The 16371-nt window shown below is 39.7% G+C and overlaps 1 protein-coding gene across 1 annotated transcript; it reads left to right on the top strand.

Annotated features, from left to right (window-relative positions):
* The first annotated feature begins 1521 nt into the window (after positions 1 to 1521).
* On the top strand, positions 1522 to 16160 carry SLC25A46 (solute carrier family 25 member 46). The gene is made up of 8 exons (XM_054054652.1): positions 1522 to 1963; positions 3543 to 3585; positions 5970 to 6027; positions 6533 to 6610; positions 7288 to 7388; positions 10504 to 10560; positions 11036 to 11093; positions 14073 to 16160. Exons 1-8 carry the CDS (start codon positions 1711 to 1713, stop codon positions 14649 to 14651), a joined length of 1227 nt encoding a protein of 408 aa, XP_053910627.1. The 5' UTR covers positions 1522 to 1710; the 3' UTR covers positions 14652 to 16160.
* The last annotated feature ends 211 nt before the right edge of the window (positions 16161 to 16371 follow it).

Below are 16371 nucleotides of genomic sequence, written 5' to 3'. Positions count from 1 at the left end.
AGGCAGAGAGCAGCTTCAAAGCTCCCAATTAGTAAGAGATTTGACTGTTGTGAAGTCCATAATAACATTAAAATGAGTCCTTGGAAAGGAATGGATATGCATAAGACTTCTGGGAGAATTTATCCATATGCATGTGAGCGGGAAATCCATTCTGTGCCAGCTCTTGTCTGGCACACACAATGGATGGAGATGGTTCTCTCATGTTGACCAGGCTTTATAAAGGGTGCTTGCTTTCTAAAACTCCAAATGAGCCTTAGAGAGTTTATTAGCTGGCATTATATTTGCTGGACTTCTGTAAAGCCTTTGGCATGGTCCCCCACAACATCCTACTTTCTCTATCGAAAAGATATGGATTTGATGGGTGGACTGTTAGGTGGATAAGAAACTGGTTGGATGGTCATGTTCAGAGAGTAGTGGTCAATGGCTTGAAGTCCAGATGGAGATCTGTGACAAGTGGTATCCCTAAAGAGTCCGTACCAGGACCACTGCTGTTTAATAGCTTCATCAATGATAATGACAGCAAGACCCAGTGCACCCTCAGTGAGTTTGCAGATGACACCAAGCTGAATGGTGCACTTGCCACAGTGGAAGGATGGGATGTCATCCAGAGGGACCTGGACAGACTGGAGAAGTGGGGCTGTGAGAACCTCACGGGGTTCAACAAGGCCACGTGCAAGGTCCTACACCTGGGTCAGGGCAATCCCTGGTTTCAGTATACGACGAGGGATGATGTGATTGAGAGCTGCCCTGCAGAGAAGGACTTGGGGGTGCTGGTCGATGAGAGGCTCGACATGAGCCGGCAACGTGCGCTCACAGCCCAGAAGGCCAACAGTATCCTGGGCTGTATCAAAAGAAGCGTGGGAGCAGGGCGAGGGAGGGGATTCTGCCCCTCTATTCCTCTCTTGTGAGACCTCATCTGGAATATTGTGTCCAGTTCTGGAAACCTCAGTATAGGAAGGAGATGGAGCAGTTGGAATGGGTCCAAAGGAGGCTACAAGGATGACTGGAGGGCTGGAGCACCTTCCCTATGAGGACAGGCTGAGAGAGCTGGGCTTGTTCAGCCTGGGGAAGGCTTCAAGGATATCTTACAGAGACCTTCCACTATCCGGAGGGGCTACAAGAAAGCTGGAGGGGGACTGTTGGCTGCCCCATCTCTGGAGGTGTTCAAGGACAGGTTGGATTGGCCTGGGGCAGCCTGATCTAGTAGAAGGTGTCCCTGCCCATGGGAGGGGAGTTGGAACTGATGATCCCTAAGGTCCCTTCCAATCCAGACTAGTCTGATTTTCAGTATCAAGCCCCGCCAAAAGCCCACACAGACCCCACCCCCCTCGCCGGCATGGGCGCCCTCGGGGGGCCGCGTCCTGCCCTCTACCCCTCCGCCCCCACCCCGAGCCGCGAAGGAGGCGCGACACGATTGGCCCATGCGGCAGGCGGGCCCCGCCCCTTCCGGGTCACGTGGCCTCGCCCGAGGAGGGGTCTTTAGCAGAGCCGGAAGTGGCCTTCGCGGCGCTGCGTGCGCGCCTCTTCCCTTCGCCCTCCTCCTCCTCGAGCCGGGCGGGAGAAGGGACGCGATTGGCCCATCCGGCCGCCGGCCCCGCTTCCTTGCGGATCACGTGGCCTCTCGTGCAGCTTCACAGGGCGCGGCCGGAAGTGGCGGCTGTGTGCGGGCTGCCGCGCCGGGGTGTGCGCGCCCCCCGCTTTCCTCCCGCCATGCACCCGCGGCGCCCCGAGGGCTTCGACGGCCTCGGCTACCGCGGAAGCGGCCGGGAAGAGCCAGGCCCCGGGGCCAGGCCCTTCGGCAGCGCCTCGGAGCTGGGCCACTGGGTGAGCAGCCCGCCCGACATCCCCGGCAGCCGCAACCTGCACTGGGGGGAGAAGACGCCGCCCTACGGGGCGGGGACGCCGCTGGCGGGCACCGGCCTCAACGAGGAGCCCAGCCTCGGGGCGGGCGGACCCGGCGCCGGTAAGCGACGGCACGGCCCCGGCCGGGCAGCCGGCTTTTCGCCGTCCCGGTTTGTCCCTTGCTTGTCTCTGGCCCGGGGGTGCCCTGGCCGAGGTGGGGTAGGGCGAGCGGGCGGTGGTAGTGGGCTGTGCCGCGGGCTGGCCGCGCCCCTTCCAAGCGCCGCCCGGGTTTGGTGTCGCTGCGTGCGCGGCCGGGCCCGGGGAGGTGTTGCAGCTGCGAGCTGGGCGTGCTGGAGTGCCGGGAAAGTGCCCTTTAAGAAGAGGAGGAGCTGCCTCGTCGCCTGTTGCGCTCCAGCAGCCGCTTCGCTCTACAGCACCCCACAGTTACACACACACAGACGCGCCTGAGAGTGCCAGGACGCACCGTGCAGCTTCTAGAGGAGCAGCGTGGGGTCAGCTCCCTGCTGAGTAATTATTGGGAAACTGAGCAGAAACCTTCAGAAATGCAGTATTGTTTTATATCTTTATGAAGTTGAAGTGAATTAAGAGGAAACTTGCTAAGTCTAGGCTATTGGATGTTGTCACCTTTAACTGAAACGATGTTCTGGGGCAGTTTATATCCATTTAAGTATCAAAGATGTAGTTAAAAGTGAATTGTGTTAATTTTTTTTTTTTGATCCGTAGGACATTACTAGCACATTATTTCTGTTTGGGTCTTGTAGTGAGTCCAGGCCTCAGCTGGTCTTCCATCCATGCAAGCACTGCTTTAAGCACTACTAATATATTCATAGATACTTGGGCTCTGCTTAGGTTTTTTTTATGCTGTCTGATCATGTAGGGTGTGTTGATTCTGCATTTTGGTGGACCGATAAGGAGTTGCTGTATCAAGAGTCCAGCTTGTGAAGTGGACAGAGTCTTACCATTCCTTAACACTGAAGTTACTGGCATAAAAATGATTACAGCCTGCTTGCACCTTGTAGATTGTAGGGCTAAATGTTAGTTTTCAGTAACTTTTATGGTTTTGATAAACTTTCTTTAAATCTCTTCTGATAATTCCCAATATGTAAATGTCTGTCTGGTAGCAGTCAGCAGAGAAGTGAAACCATTAGTCTTGTTGGAATTTTAACAGTTCTGTAGTAACTAGATTTTTACAAAGGACTGGAGAGGGGAAAAAAAATGACTTGAAAGTTCACATTATACTTACCCTTATTGGTATGTCATTAATGGCATTTTGTGCTACTTTTCCCAAAGCTTCTCATTTTGTACTGTCTTTGTTTTTAAAATTAGTTTCACCTCAGATATCCAAATTTGTTTCAGAATTGTTGTGAACTGTCATGCATGCTAACTTTTTCAGTGATTTGAGCAAGATTTTTTTAGGTATTAAAATACTCTTCACTTTGTCTTTCATCCCTCTTTCCCCATAAGTGTTTTAAGACAAAAATAATTTTTGTCTGAAGTGAAAATATTCCTAGGGTAATATGTTTTTATATCTTCTATTGCTGAGTTGCCATAAAAGTTGTGGTTTAGTGCTTGTAATTTTTGAAGCAAGTACTGTATAAAATTAGTTTTTCAGATGATCTGTGTGGGTTTTCCCACTCTGTGCTTATCACTGCAGTATAATCTGTTTTCATTTTTTTCAGAGCAGTTGAACAGATTTGCAGGCTTTGGTATTGGTCTTGCAAGGTAAGAGCTGCATAGTAATTTTCAGTGATAATGAAATAGTAAAGGTATAGTCATCTTATTATGCCTATGCACACTTTTGTGTTTTTATGCCTGTAGACTTAGGCAGTTACAATGCCTTTAGAAACATGAAATCTATGTAGGTTTCTATTCTCTTTAAAGTATTTCTCAAAATTACTTAATTAACAATGCATGTAAGAAGCAGTTGTTCATACAGTATGCCCAGAATATGCGTAACCTAACAGAGCAATCTGAAAATAACACCAGAAAACTGTTTTCATATTTCACACTTCTACTAATATTTTTAGGAAATGCAGTTGTTTCCCAAGAAGGTGAAAATATCTTCAAGTATATTGTAAAAGTAATGTTGGTCTAACCAAGTAGTCCAGTAAGCATTTTATTTTTTGTTATGATGGCACTGATTACTGATGGAATTTTTGAGAAAGAGATGGAATTTAATATGCTTAATAACATTTTTAGAGCTTAAATTGTCGAGCATAAGGATCACTGTAAGCTTAGGATTTTTTTGATAGGTGAGAGTTGGGGTTTTTTGTCTTGAAAAAGTTAGAACTAAAAAAGTTTTACTCCTTGTTTACCTGAATGTGAGACTTCCGGTAGAAAAGTTCATCTCTCTTCAGAATGTCAGAGTTACTTTTGTTACCTACCCAATTAGACCAACATAGGAAGCGATGTCAGTTGATGTCAGTTCTTATTGTGTAGTCCTGGTTATAGAGGAGGACCTTGTACTTGACCACCAGCATGTCTTGCTCCTTACACCCTTGCTACTGCCATTGATGTCCATCACAGCCTCTTTTAACCAGTTTAACTAAAACGGAAGACAAAGCCATTGAAAGAGCTAAATTGCTTTTTGCGTTTCAGTTAGGTTGATATACATGGGAGCTCACTGGCTGTAAAGGCCAGCAGACACCCACTAGCTGAACCAGAGAGGGAAGGGCTAAAGAACTACGGCTAGGAATGACTATTTTCAGCACGTAATGAGTTGCTTAAATAGATCATCCAATTTCATGAAACTTCCTGTGACTTTCGCCCACTGTGTCCTCTGCAGTGGCTCAGTTTGCTCTGTCAAACCTCTTGATGAGTCTGTTCAGTCTTTTTAGGAAGACCTAGCCCCACTGAACGAGTGAAGAGTTGTTTGATTCCTCTCCAACAGTGAATGAGCTCAGTAGAGTACCAGCACAGGAGTGGAGCCATAGGGCAGGAATGTGTAGATCTTCAGGAGCAGAGAGATGTTAGTGTGGTTCAGTTGTCGTTTTCAGCTCCATGCTTTGATTTAATCTAGCATGACAAAGTTTTCCACATGCTGAAAACCACGGCCACTGGGATTAAAATGAGCACGTGGTTTTGGGAAAGAGCTGATGTATTGCTGCTGAGATCAATTCTCCCTGCTTTTGCGTTTGTACCAGATCACTGGTCAGGCACAGATAGTTCAAGTCAGAATCTTTTATGAAACACCCAAAAGAAGAGGTTGGGTTTTGTGAGTTTAGGTGAGTTGGCTACCGGGAAGGCTTAGTAGGTAGCAACTGGAGCACAGGGAAAGTTTCACCTCTTCTGGTAGTAGCAAACTCCTAATTAGCTTAATAGTTATGAAATTGCAGAGTCATTACTTTTCTGTGGCAATTATTACTTGTTTATCCACAGTGAAATCCCCACAAGAGACCTACCCCAAATTATCCTGCGGGTTGCTGGTCAGAGCTGTTATTTGGGGTGCTTAGGCAAAGCTTGGAGGTTTTGCTTTTCTAATCTATATCCCAGGTTTGAACCACATGCAGATAAGAACCCTGGTTATTCAGGTACTTTGATATTAAATGAAAAGTTCATCTGCGTGACTAACAGGACTGCTACATTGGAATTGAGAGAACGTTCCTATGAAGGTTTGACTGACATAGTGTTTCTGGGGGTGGAAGGAGAGTTGGTTTGGGACAGTAGTGTTTTCTAAGGGAAAAAATGTCAGCTGTTAGTACCAATCCTTTGGCCCTCCTGAGGGTAATTGATTAATAATGTGGTACACAGAATGAACACAAAACTGGAAAATAATCCTTTCATAACTCTAGTTCTGACCTGTTCTGTTCCCTCGTATTTTGCAGAGGGAAAGTTTAAGGAATTTGGTACACTGTTTTGCCTATAAAAATACATGCATACTAAATGGATACGTGGACTTTTTCATAGTGAATGTATGTATTGGTTTTTTGATACCTGTTCCTTTATGGTCTTGGCAGGCTGTCAGGTATTAATTCAAAGTGCCTCATTGATTCCCTAGCTAGTGTATAGTTTTCCAAATACTGATTTAACGTTGTTAGAGAAAAATATCAATTTTCTAATAAATCTACAAAAGCTTCCCATGATTTAAATGCACTTTTCTTTTAAAGCCTATTTACAGAAAATGTATTGGCACATCCTTGCATTGTTCTCCGCCGTCAGTGTCAGGTATGCCTTTAATATTGTCTCTTCCAGTCAAAGCTCTTTTGTACTGTGATATTTCTGTGTTTTCATATTCTGTAGTGTACAGGGAAGCTTTACAATTCTTAGTGAGAGGCTCATACACTGCTGTTGTTTTGTTTGTAGCATACGTGTTTTCCGTTCTCAAATTTAACTTACCTTGAACATTCTTACTTTTGTTTTGGCATTAGAAAGTTAGTTACAGGAAGTAAAGGTTTCAGAGTCTGCTGGGCAACTTGCAAATCCACGTTTACAAGCAGGATGCTTTGTTTCCAGTATTTTCTAGTTTATGCTTCCTTTATTGTTTACATTCTCAGTGTAGAAATTCTTAAAAGTTCTGCTTGTTTCCCTAAATTTCAGTGAGAATTTATTCATATTTTGGTCACTTTAGCTGACCTTTACAGAGATAAAGTCCTTATTTTGGAAGTGATTTGTCCTTTAGAGATGTAACATCTGCAAGTATGTTTAAAATTGCTGTTTATATTTTTAACAGGTTAACTACCATGCCAGAAATTATCATCTCACTCCGTTTACTATTGTCAATATTATGTACAGCATCAATAAGACACAGGTCAGTATTTGATGTTAGGTGGTGTCTGAGCAGTGACGATTACTATAGCATAAATTTACATTGACCGCCTTAAGTCTTTATGCAAGTGATGGTTGAAAATAAGGCCATTGCAAGGGTTTGTTATTCTTATGGTTGCAGAAATGTTTCAAGATGATCATTCTTTATTTTTTTACTAGTATAGTACTTAGAGTGGAAGATTTGCAGGTGTTAGAAAACAAAAGGTCTCTGAGACTGATTTTTTTTTTTTTTTAATTGGGATTCTAAGAAATAATCTTTATGTTGGTAAATACATAAATCCAAACTACCACTTCCAAAGAGTATTGTATGAATTGCCAATTCTGCATGGGAATGGCAGTCCTCAGACCCAGTCAGAAAACAGTACGAAATCCAGGAAGCTTTTCCAACAGGTATGCTTGAACATCTCCAGTTCATTTTATCCATAGGAAATGGTATTATGTTTATGATATATAGAGTCCTAACAGTGAAAGATATGGGAACAAAAGTTGCTTCAGACTTGAAAAGTTAATTGTACCTTGAATTTGGTGATAGCGAAGTTTAATGTTGGAACTGTAGCCCTGAGCAGTCTGAATTTTCTGAAATTTTATAGCAATTAGTGAGATAAGTCTTTTGATTTTATGTTCTGTGATTGAAAATATGTTGCCTATTTCAAAATGCAGGGTCCAAGAGCTCTCTGGAAAGGAATGGGCAGCACTTTTATTGTTCAGGGCATAACCCTGGGAACAGAAGGCATCATCAGTGAATTTACACCTTTGCCAAGGTATTGCATGATTTTGTTGGGTTTTTTTACTTCTTCAAACTGGTGGCTCATCAATTGTTGACTTACATTCACAGCTTTAGAAATGTAAGGCTATTTGAAAAATTTTACTTGATCAGACATTGAACGGCTGTTTTCAGCACAATTTAGTTGTCTTGGCACAGACAACCTTGTAGTTAATAAATAGTGAGAGACTTTTTCTGGGAAGCTTTCTGTGTTTGGTATGTCTGCGTACAGGTCTGAGTATAGAAATAACATAGCAAATTAATCTTCAGTGTAATTCCACTGTAGCGACAGAATTCTTGCATTTGGTTTTATATTGTGTGATACTGGCAAATACTATCCTTGTCTAACGTAAAAGCTCCGGATTTCATTAATCTAAATACAGGAAACTTGAGATGGCTAATGAGCCTGCATGAACATGTTGCTGAATGTTTCCACTGTCAGTATTAGGTGAAAGAACAGAATGGCCTGCATTTTTTGAGAAGATGTGGTAAATAAGAGTCCATGTGGCTGTCAGCTTTGTCTTCTGTCCTCCTTTAGCAATAATTATATGCACATTGTTCAGTATCCTTATAATAAAGGGGTTTCAACTGGAAATGAGTGACTTTAATGTAAAAAGATACTCGCCGTTCCACTGCACATCTTTGACTACAGTAGTTTAGTAATTTCTTTTTATTTTGATTTGTGACTCTTCCTGGAAGTTTTTATGCTGAACTGTAACTCCAGGACTACATAAAACATTGTAATGTCTTTCTGCTTTGAGATGCAAGTCTGATAATTTTTCTGAAGACTTTTTGTCATTTTCTTTTTTTATAATGTTCCAGAGCTAACAGTAAGGGCTGTCAATGCTGGTAATATATATTGTCAGTTTTTGTGTATTTTAAGAGTAAGCAGGTTGAGTGAGACTTTATTATATAACGTAACTAAAGCTTTTAGGGAAATCAGAATATGCTGTGAAATAATTGAAAATTAGGGAAAGATGCTTAACAGTTTCAGGGCAGACACTGAAGCCACTGAAATGATATAGTCCTGTCTTTGAAAATATAATGGGAAGGCAAGCAAATAGTTGGGTTTTGGGCTGGTTAAGTTTGAATGGACCAATGGGCTTGAATTTTGTTAGCTTTCAGAAGAGAAGTGCCCATCCTTAACATGTGGATAGAGACCAAGTACTTGAAGGACAAGGAAACTGACCTAATATTTTAAAGATATGAAATCTAGGCAGGCTGAATCAAGATACTGTTACAATTATGTAAACATACTAATAAAATTAAGTCTTTGCAGGTTCTGAAATTTGTCAAAAGCATTAGCAAAAGCATTTCATTCTTGAATTTTATGAAGTGCGTATTTAAACTTTTTGGTCTGCTCTCTCTCATACTTAACTGAATTCCCCAGGCATACACTTTCCTCTAACTGCAACTCGTTCTTGTTTTTAAATACTGGGGATGCTAGAGTCCATGAGATATCATATAGTGTTTATTTTCATGGTTCTGATTTCTGTCCAATGTAAGCAAGGGTTTTCTTCTTGTGAGTCAACTGTTCGGTAGTTTGAAAAGTAAGCTTGTACTACTGCCAAAAGACGGAATCCTTTCTCATAGTGGCTGCTCATTCTTTCCTCAGTGCTACCCCTGTCCTTGTGCCAACACAGTATGTGAACTGTCATAAAATGACCTAGACTGGGGAAATGATCTGGCTAAAATTGTTGTCTTGAACATGCACCACCACATGCAGTTTTCTATTGGATGCTCTACCTTCCTTTTTAATGGTAGTGTGCATATTTAGCCTGTCACAGGAAGGTGAAGGTTATTGCTTATAGCAGCAGTGCCAGCAAATTATTTAACTACATTATTAAGTTCCAAAAGACACATGAAGATGTTCTTTCCAGTTCTATATCATAACACCCCTACTGCTTTAAGGGGAGGAGCCCAGTAATGAGCCTTAACATTTTTGTGGCAAGTTAAATGTGGTTCTGTACTGGACAAACTCATTCCGTAACTGCTCTTTCACTGCAGGAATAGTTATACCTACTGGATCGACAGGTTAGGGTTTCTCATATTAGTTTGGCTGGTTTTGTTTTGCTTAGCTTTTAAGTGATATGGCTCAGCAGGTGTGACCCTAGTGTCCCAAGTACATAATGGTAAATGATCGTCCCTTCCTTCTTAGTGTATTTAGGAAAGTGATAGCTACTAGTAACACACAGTTCTTCAGAAAGAGTTCCTTTTCTTGGTTTAGAGTTGTAACTGTAGGCAATGCATGTGTGTGGTTCCTGGACAGGAATTGAAGCTGGATGCTTTATATGTTATTATTGGAAGTACTTAGTCCAGTGTGTCCAATGTTCTGGAGAGATATACCTTTAACTCATAGCAAGAGTATTTACTGAATATATTTGGTATTTAAATGTTATCTTGATTTAGGTGGGATTTCATTTTCTTTCGGGTGGAGTGTAGTTAACATTTACTGGTACTATTGTAAAGTGCACAACTAGAAAATACTACTTGAAGGTTATTTTTTTTAAAGTCAGCTCTTTGTTAAACTCGTGGATTTTCTTTTTTTTTTTAACCAGGGTATGCTAAAGACTGGTCATAAGCCAAAAGACTTAAGTTTGTACAGAATTATTATGCAGCTTCTCATCTGATCTATTATACTTGGTTTGGTCTTGTATAACTGTACCAGAGTGTGATTTCAGGAAAGAAACAACTGGGTAAACATAACTTCAAAGAACGTAAAAAGCAGAACCAAACCAAAGCATAATAAAAACTGTATGTTGATAAAGGAAAAGTATTGAAATTTTAAAATAATCCAATACTCCCTGAAAAGAGCTTTAAAAGGTAAGACATACACATGCGAAATATATACAAAACACTAAAGCAAGTAGCTGTGAGAAATACAGACAACTTATTAATTGAAAGATTTTTTGACAGGAAACCTCACAGACTGGAATCTAAAAGTTAAGCATGATTTATTAAATGGGTAGCTGATACCTTTCTACTGTGGGAAATCCTGCAGTGTAAATGGATAGTAGAACACCATTACAAAAATGGTATGCTGACACCCAAGGAAGAAGTGCTTGAGAATGCTGTGGTTTAATACATGTTAAGGTGAATACTTTTCTTTTTAGGGAGCTTTCCCATAAATGGAACCTCAAGCAGATAAGTGGACACCTGCTACTCAAAGGGTAGGTATTGCATGTGTTACTGTGTAATGTCTTATTATCTAAACATTGCTAGAACTACGGAATGTACATTAGTTTAATCTGCAGCTGTGGCTACTTCACAGAGTGCTAATATTAATTTCCAAATTTTTATTTTTTTGAACAATCTTGATTGCATACACCACTTTCACAGATTATTTTCTGTTACTAGATCTCTGTCTGTATGGAACCTGACTAATTTAATATACTAGATTCTTTTAGTAATTGACTTATGATATCCGAGAGACCTAAATCAGTCTGGTCATATGGAAGTAGAATTTAACAGAACTTGAAACTGTTCATCTCAACTTGTTAATATGCATTTTAATAACTGAATTATAGTTTGTTAGTTTTCTCTCAGGCACAGCCTGGAAGATAATTTTATCAGCTTTCAGGTGCATATTTGGCTAAAAATACAGTATTGTCATGACCTTAATTCTTATCTTGTTAATTTCTACAGTTTAACACATGTGATAGCAATGCCTTTTTATTCTGCGAGCCTGATTGAAACTGTACAGGTAACTTATATGTTATGTAATGCTATATAATGTTATAATGTTATATTTACAACATTTAAAAAGGTATTGTTATTATCCTTGTAGCTTAGATTATGTGGAGAAGTGAGTCTTTGGCTTTGGATTCACTTCTATGTTAAAGTAGTTGCATTTTTGCTAAAGGCCATGGTGACATTAAATGAGATATATTTACTATAATGGATATGTTAGTTACAGTGTCTGAAGTCTAATTCTAGATTTAGGAAGGACATTTAATATCCGTAGTTGGAATATATTGTCCATGAAATAAGGACAAATTACATTTGTGTGTTCTAGCAGATAGACCACAGAGGTTTTTCTAATGTAAGGGTTTTAAAAGGCTTACTAGACAATTTGTTGCAGTGACCCCTTCCCCTGTATCAACTATAAAAGAACGTTGAATTACAGAATAAGCTTTATTACAATTCTGCATTATTCTGTTTCAGGACTGCTTTAATTCAGTCAGCTTTTTGCTTTTAAATTTTCACTTAGTTATCCTTAGCCACGAAAATAGCCATGACCTGCCATCTAGGTTACAGCTTAACTTGTTCTGTAACTGTACAGACCAGCCCATAGCACTGTATTGCATATTTGCCTTTCAGTGAGTTCAGGGTAATTCTTCCAGCTACCTTTCTCTGTATAATCGTAGTATGGTTTGTGTTGGAAGGGTTGGAAGTTGCTTTTAATTAATGGGATAGTATTTTTGTGCAGCTAGTGGAGCTCTTCTGTGGAATGTGGTGCAGGACAGTTACTCTCATATCATTCAGTTGGCAAGAATTTTCATTCGTAGAATACACAAGTTGTAAGTATAGTCAAGACTAAGATGCAGCTGTTTAAACCTTCAATTAACCTGCTGCTGTGTCTACAAAAAGGTGCTTTTTCTGTGGAGAATAGGCAAACAAGGCTGACATTTACAGTTTGACCTTCAGCGTGAGCTTTTAAGGGACAGAATTCTGCTCTATGCAGAGGATCCAAACTTAAAGGAGCCAGAAAGTACTAGGAAGGCTGTTCTAAGAAACCTTCTTTCTCTGTCCTGTTGAATTATTTTCAAAATAATGTTTTGTAAATCCAGGCTGAGTGGATCCAATTAGTAGAAGCCATGGGAGGATTTAACTAATCTTATACTGAGAAGCTGACTTGGGAAATTCTTTTTGTCCTGGGAAACAGCTTTACCTTGAGCATGCTGTAATCCTAGAACTAGAAGGAGTGGTAGAACACTGTTCATCTGTGTTGAGCTCATAGCAGGCCACAGAGTGGAATATTTTATTCAGATATGTTACTTCTTGTATTTTTGTCTGAAAATGTGTTAGCTGTGGAGTTGAACATGGAACATATTTACCAATAAATGGTGAAAGATGACATGACTTAGAGCCTGTCTTCTGTTTGCAAAGTAAATAATAAAGTTTCTTTGCTAGAAAGCAGCTCAATAGAATAATAAAAAAGCCAGAACAGCATTCCCTTGATCTTTGAGACAGGTTATCTCTGTAAAGCATTGCTATGAAAATATAATAATTCCACTGACATCAAAGGGATCTAGTCCTTGTGGGTTCAGCTATGTGCAACTGTTCTACTGAATAGCTGTATATATGCCGTATGAAATGTATTCTCCAGTTCCTGGAAACATCAGCATGAGCTTTCTTACTAGAAGCACAGTAAAGGTGGTGATAGCATTTGTGAAGTATTTATCCATGCTGTATTGATCAATGTGTGAAGGCAACTTGGCTTATCAGTTTTACATTACATTCCTGTGCTGCAAGACGACAATGACCGATAACAGGCTGTAGAAGTTAGATTGTGGGATTTGTTACTAACAGGTTTATATTAACTTTGATTGTCTTAATTCAGATAAACCATACTGTTCAACAGTATTAATTTTACACATTTCTCCAAGTAAACATACTTCATCAAAATAACTAAGTAGTTGAAGTTCGTAATTTTCACACTACTTTTTTGTCTCTTGACATTTCAGACCACATGGTGGTGTGTTTGACAAATGCAAGCACAGTTTTGAAGTACAGTGACTTTAGTGCTATAGGGAGAAGAGGACTCAGTGGGGGTTATAATGCTTAACTTCTGCTTAAAGTCTGGAACAGCATTATACTCTGAAGTATTTGAACTAGTTTCTCTTCTGCGCAGACTGAGCATGAAGGCTTTGCTGGCTGTAAGTGCTTCCCCAGAGTATTGAGGGTGGTTTATCCTGTCAGGAGGTCAGGACACAGCCAGCTTGGACTCAGACTTGGGCATTGAGGAGAACACCCTCAAATCCTGGATTTGGGGTACAATAGAGATCATAAAGCGCTGAAATTGTATAAGCTTTAAAAGGGGAACTGATATTTTTAGCTTATTGTACAATCATAGGTGGAGTATAACAGAGTAAATAATTACCAAGCAAATTCTTTATTTTCACTACATGAACAAAATAATTATCTCTTCCTAAGAGGCAGCATAGGTAAAGCATACTATTTGAGAAGCAGATAATGGAATGGAAACATCTAGAGCTGAACTTAAGAAATTCAAATTAAAAATGACCTTTCAGATCAACTTTAGTTATGAAAATCTTTATTATGCACATTCAAGTTCAAAGACAGGAGTTAGAGTCCTTAAAGAAAAAGTGTTTTCATTAGATAAAACCTTCCTAGTATTTCACTCCAGAAATAGCCATTTTCAGTACACAACTGCTTCAGAGACTGATAGTTTAAGCAGTATGCTGAAAGTTTAATTTCTTTGGTGTTAACACGAATAATTGGGAAGTACCTTAAATAAAGACTCATTAAGAGGGATTCATTTTGTAAAAGCAAGTTCAAGTGAGTGCTATTGAGTGATAGAACTTGTCATTGTAGCTGTGTAGATGGCTCACAAATGTGTAACTCACTTGCAAAGTTCAGCAGCGATAAAGTGTCAAAGTGGATCTCAGCGTGGTTAAGATGTGCAGCACAAGTTGTAACTATTCCATTGTGCTTTTAGAGCGAAATCATTCGAGATAATCCTGGCATCCTGGACTGTGTGAAAGAAGGAATCGGCAGAGTTGTAGGTATGGGAGTACCCCATAGCAAGCGTCTCCTTCCTCTGATGGTCTTGACTTTTCCAACTGCTCTACATGGAGTTCTTCACTACGTCATCAGTTCTATCATCCAGAAGATTGTTTTGTTCATTCTGAAAAGGGATAATTCCCACAACCTTCCAACTGAGAGCTCTACTTCTGTGCAGAGCATGCTGGATGCATATTTCCCAGAACTTATAGCTAGCTTTGCTGCTAGCCTTTGTGCTGATGTCATGCTTTATCCACTGGAAACAGTTTTACACCGCCTTCATATTCAAGGGACACGCACAATAATTGACAATACAGACCTTGGCTATGAAGTGCTTCCCATCAATACCCAGTATGAGGGAATGAGAGACTGCATAAATACTATAAAACGGGAAGAAGGAATGCTAGGTTTTTATAAAGGATTTGGAGCTGTTATAGTACAATATACCTTGCATGTGGCAGTTCTACAATTTACCAAAATTATTTACTCAACACTGCTGCAAAATGTTTCTTAATCTGTTCAAATGTGGATTCAGCACAGTGGTTTGATTGACTTACTAACCTAATTATTGTTTAAAATGGCTTAGAAACTGAAGTTTGTAGAATCCATTCTGTAGATTTTTCTTGCACTGTAAAATTCATTTAAAAAATGGGGATATAGTTTCCGAAGTGTAACTTAAAGTACTGTTTAGTTTGAAAACTATAGAGACATTGTATGTATTATGTGCAGTTGTACAGCAGGGACTTGGATTTTGAATGTTTGGAGTGAGGATTTGCCTTTCCTCTTACTAGTTAATTCCTTAAGAGGAATGGATATAAATTCTTAATGTCTGCTTTATAAACATTGCATCTGATACTTAATATGGACTGCTAGCCAGTTCAAAAAAAGTTATTTTCATAAGCTGTAAAAAATTGCAAGGGGGATACTGGTGTGTTTACTGGTCTTCTAAAAATGTTTTCAACTTCCCTGGTAATGCAGCTGTGAGCAAAATAGAAGCTGTAGAGAAGTAACTGAAGTAGACAAATGTCACTATTTACAAGTACATAGACTTCTCGCTTCACTGCGGTGTGACAGAAGACAGAGGAATCTTGCTTTGTGAAGAATAACAAAAACTTGGATTTAGGCAAAATTGCACAGAATGCAGATTTGGCTGTCTCGCAGTTGGTTTGCACTTACAGTAACTAAAGTGTGTGAATAAAGCAAGTTAGAAACTCATGTGTGCACGTGTAAGTGCCATTTTTAGTCAACTTTCCACTTATAGCTACAGAGTTTAGTTTTACTCTGCTACTTTGTATAAGAGTAGAATAGCCTTACAAGTGTATGTTGTATTAACATTCGAAGTGTATAGAGAGTGTAAAATTGGGTATTTCTGGAATTTCTCATTTGTTAAGTCACTGAGGTATGTACACAGTTATCTGATTACTATTTTGCACTGCTGTCCTTCATTTGAAGTCTCTGCTAGATTAGATATTTTCTGGAGCAGAATTAAGTCTATGTGCAAGTAAACTATTGAAATTTACTATTTTTGCCCTTTTCCCCTAGTAAATCAAGACTTTCAGTCTGAAAATGAGTGCTGATCAGATCTAGTCCTTGGTTTCATTAGCAGATATCATGAAAGTTGGAGAGGACTGGGGTTTATTTTTCCAAATAAAACAAGCATGCGGAGAGTTGCTTTTAAATTGTATGAGAGGCTGCTACCTTCTTCACACTTTCGCGTGGCAAGTCTGTCTTTGTGAAGGCTGTAAATTTATGTGCATTTTAATGATTAATTGTTGTATAGTACTTACCACTTACAGGAAATGATCATGGCAAAATACTGAAAGGTGTTGCTGTCTATAAGTTATGGCTTTAAATCATTTGCAGGTCTGCTTTCCTATTAATCTAACTTTCATGTATTTTAAATGCTTAAGCATTGGAATGGAAAGTATAGTGAACTTGAGAAATGGTTTTATTTTGAAATATTGTTAACTGCAAATTTAGTGTATAGAATGGAAGCAATGAAATAAAATGAGAATTCACTAAGTATCGTGAGGTAATTCACTGAAGAGGCATATAAAGGGATCCTAATGTGTTACATTTTATTGTATAGGCTTCAGAGTGGCTTTTTCAAGTTCTCAACTTTCCTAAGTGCAAGAACATGTTGAATTAAACTATATGCAAGAATCTGTGTAGAATGTTAAATTTGTGGTTTGTATTTTTAAACTTCCTTTGAGTACGAAGAAAGTCATATGAGA

Source organism: Cuculus canorus, chromosome Z, assembly GCF_017976375.1.
Source record: "Cuculus canorus isolate bCucCan1 chromosome Z, bCucCan1.pri, whole genome shotgun sequence".
Classification (NCBI taxonomy): domain Eukaryota; kingdom Metazoa; phylum Chordata; class Aves; order Cuculiformes; family Cuculidae; genus Cuculus; species Cuculus canorus.
Note: the sequence above shows the minus strand (reverse complement) of the source record. Positions and strands in the feature narration are given on the sequence as shown.

Coding starts and splice junctions, on each gene's coding strand:
- SLC25A46 (XM_054054652.1), top strand. CDS start 1,711: ATGCACCCGCGGCGCCCCGAGGGCTTCGACGGCCTCGGCTACCGCGGA. Junction 3,586..5,969: donor TTTGGTATTGGTCTTGCAAG/GTAAGAGCTGCA, acceptor TTTCTTTTAAAG/CCTATTTACAGAAAATGTAT. Junction 7,389..10,503: donor GAATTTACACCTTTGCCAAG/GTATTGCATGAT, acceptor TTTTCTTTTTAG/GGAGCTTTCCCATAAATGGA.